The 3,180-nt window shown below is 41.1% G+C and overlaps 1 protein-coding gene across 1 annotated transcript; it reads left to right on the plus strand.

Annotated features, from left to right (window-relative positions):
* The first annotated feature begins 23 nt into the window (after positions 1-23).
* On the plus strand, positions 24-2,018 carry LOC116379841 (2-oxo-4-hydroxy-4-carboxy-5-ureidoimidazoline decarboxylase-like). Its single transcript, XM_031841810.1, has 3 exons — positions 24-390; positions 828-1,057; positions 1,182-2,018. The coding sequence occupies exons 1-3, from the start codon at positions 302-304 to the stop codon at positions 1,529-1,531; spliced, it is 669 nt and encodes a 222-aa protein (XP_031697670.1). The 5' UTR covers positions 24-301; the 3' UTR covers positions 1,532-2,018.
* The last annotated feature ends 1,162 nt before the right edge of the window (positions 2,019-3,180 follow it).

Consider the following 3,180-nt stretch of genomic DNA (forward strand, 5'->3'; position numbering starts at 1 on the left):
TCAGGTTTCACATTCACAGAAGCTTTATTTTTTGTATTTATGAATGAAATGGAACAGACAGACAGACAATCGATCAAAACAGTGATTGTATCTTAAAGTGAATGTATTATCATACACTCACGTGTTTATTTCTAAGTAATGTATTTATGTTACGTTGAATATGTTTTATCTCGGTTGTCCTTTTGTCTTTGCCACTGCTTTTCGTTTTCTTTTCGGAAAGCTCCATCTGTATGTGAGTAATTCTGATGTTTTCTCTTGATACTATATGCGAACAGTGTGAAAGATTAGAAAGAAGAAATGTATGGGCGTATTCATTGTTATGAGGCGTTGGGGAAATGCAGGAAGTGCACTTAAACACGCCGTTTACCTGAAAGGCTGCTGTTGCAAACGGTGAGAACATTTCCGAATAATCCCACACGGTAATTAAGTAGGTCACTTATGATGTATGTAGCAGTAGGACACATTTGTGTCCCCTGTAAAATGAAGTTGCTTTTAAGTTTGTCAGGTTAGCACCACATGCGGTACCGATTGTACAGCTCAGTGTTGTATCTGGCTTGGACAATAGTTAGCCTACCTGTTTCTTTTTGTAAAGTGAAAACCATTTCCCTCATTGGAAGACGAGCCTTATTTAACTTTCCATTCTAGATAAGAAACATAAAAGGAGGGAGAAAATAAAGATCCCAGAAAAAGACAGTAAAAATCCCAGAAAATAAATCAACGTCAAATGATTGGCACTTGATCTGACGAGGAAAATATGAACCACTGGCGTATAGGGGGCTTGTTCTGTGTGTCCAGAAGTGCATGAACCCTTGTTGTCTTGTCCGAAGGTCGATAAAGACTGCCTGTGCAACTATGCTGAAGAGAGTCCCCGTGCGCATGGACATGGACATCGCCACAGTAAATGCTCTTCCTTTCGAGGATTTTGTGAATCTTTTGGGCAATGTGGTGGAGAAATGTCCCATCATAACAGCTGCTGTGTGGTCCGGGCGTCCCTTTTTGAACTTTACTGCGTTGGAGGCTGCAATCAATGAATTCATCGATGCTCTCCCAGAATCAGGTGAGAACTAAATTTAGTTAAGTTTTGTCTTTGTGATTTGCAGTTTGGCCCTGAAATGTCATTTACTCCCCGGGCAATGGCACAGATACGACGTCATTAAGGCACTGTATTCGTTCGTGTGCAGGTAAAGAGGGGATCCTCAGGTGCCACCCTGACCTCGCAGGCAGGGACCTGCAGAGCGGCACATTGACTCGGGAATCGCGCGAGGAGCAGGCAGGAGCCGGGATGGATGCGTTGAACTCTGCAGATGCCTCGCGCATAGCCCGGCTCAACAAGGAGTACAAGGAGCGTTTCGAGTTCCCGTTTATCATCTGCGCCCGGGTGAACGACAAGGCGAACATTTTACGGCAACTGTCCGAGCGCTGTCAGAACGAGCGCGCGCTGGAGAGGGCGCGCGGAATCGAGGAGGTGAAGAAAATATGTCGCCTGCGTCTTCAAGCTCTCGTGCTCACTGACGCTCCAAACAAGTTATGAACCGTAACTACTGGAGTTTATATTGGATTCATCTTGTGCCAGTTTAACCACCCAGATGTAAAGACTGCCATTGTTCCCAGGCTATAGGCGGTGTGATATTTGCTTTATTCAAGTCATACTGTACAGTGAACTCTTCAAACAATAAAATGTGTACCATTGATTCTAATTTAACAATTTACACGATATATCCTATGTACAAGTTGACATTCATAAAATAGCAAACGTAGTCCTATTACACATAAATACATCCATAAACTTGATTGTATACTACTCACATGTCTGAGGTGAAAAACAATGCACTCACTGCAAAACATGATCAGACCATGCTTCAGTTTGTGCAACTGATAAGGTTCTGTCAGCATGCCATCTGGTGCCCAAAAAAAACATCAAAGCATGCACGATGAAGTGGAATGAAGAAATGCTCATTCAGTCCAGACAGACAGTGGTATCCAGTAAGAGGGCAAAGGTGGTCCTTGAGAAGGTTGAAGGGGGTCCCTGGAAAATGAGCACTTTATGTAAATAGCTATAAGAGAGACTGGCCTATTGGTTGCACTCTCCTTTCTTGCCCTAATCATGAATCTTATAAGATTTCACTCAAATGGGTCTGCCTTAAAATGTTGATTTAATTCTCTTTCTATTTGGGTTTTCAAAAAAAAAAAGGTTCCTCGTGTGTTTGTTTTCCTCGGATTCCGCCATCACGTATGGTCCTGGACACAAACAGATGTACTTAGATTGAATGGGTTTTAAACTGTGATATGTCCGTCCGTAGACGTTCCCTGATCCAATTCCAATAGTGATAACTCTTAACTAACTCCTCCTATTTCTAAATTGATGATTTAAGAATATCTTATTTTGCACTTGATACTGAAACCGGTATCTCTTTAAATCTGCACACATGTTGACGCTATAAGCTTCCAGTTTCTTTTACCAATGATTCCTTATAGTCTTAACTGTTGCTCATGCTTGGTCTCTTTCTGAATTTTCAAAAGCCAGTCTGGTTGAACCATCGCACTGCCATTGTACATTTTAAATTATTAATGATCATAAAGGGAGAATATTATGTTTTACTGCAAATGACTATAGGGCTTATTCGACGTGTATGGGTTAGATTTTGAACTCTCCAGCAGGCACCTGCAGAAACCACATGCATTTGTCCTCTGATAGTAAAATAAACATTTACTCTCTTGTAATGTTACAAGGAATTCACAATTACTTGAGATTTACCCAAAGATAAGCATTTTCTTTAGTCCGAGTTCAAATTTGGAAGCAACAGGTGATAAGCAGAAAAGCTAAAGCAAGACTTAGTGGTATATTATTAAGATTTGGGTTAGTATTGAATGCACAATAAAGAGGTATGTTTATACATGGCACCAGGCCCAGTTTAATATAAAACACAATTTTATGCAATATATATAGTCGGGGGTCCCTGCTCCATCTCTCTATCAGTTTGGGGGTCCTTGGCCTGAAAAACATTGAAGACCCCTATAGTGTAGGCTACAGCCTATTGATTTAAGATAGGGCGATTTGTGAATATGTTTTGTATAGGCAAAACCCACATTTTTATGACGATAAGACCTGATAAAAGCCAGCGCTGACCTTCCGGGCCTTTTAGAAATTGACTGACAAGGTAAACTGAAACACCCAAGATC

The sequence above is a fragment of the Anarrhichthys ocellatus genome, unplaced genomic scaffold (genome assembly GCF_004355925.1).
Source record: "Anarrhichthys ocellatus isolate YVR2014 unplaced genomic scaffold, GSC_Weel_1.0 scaffold5327, whole genome shotgun sequence".
Classification (NCBI taxonomy): domain Eukaryota; kingdom Metazoa; phylum Chordata; class Actinopteri; order Perciformes; family Anarhichadidae; genus Anarrhichthys; species Anarrhichthys ocellatus.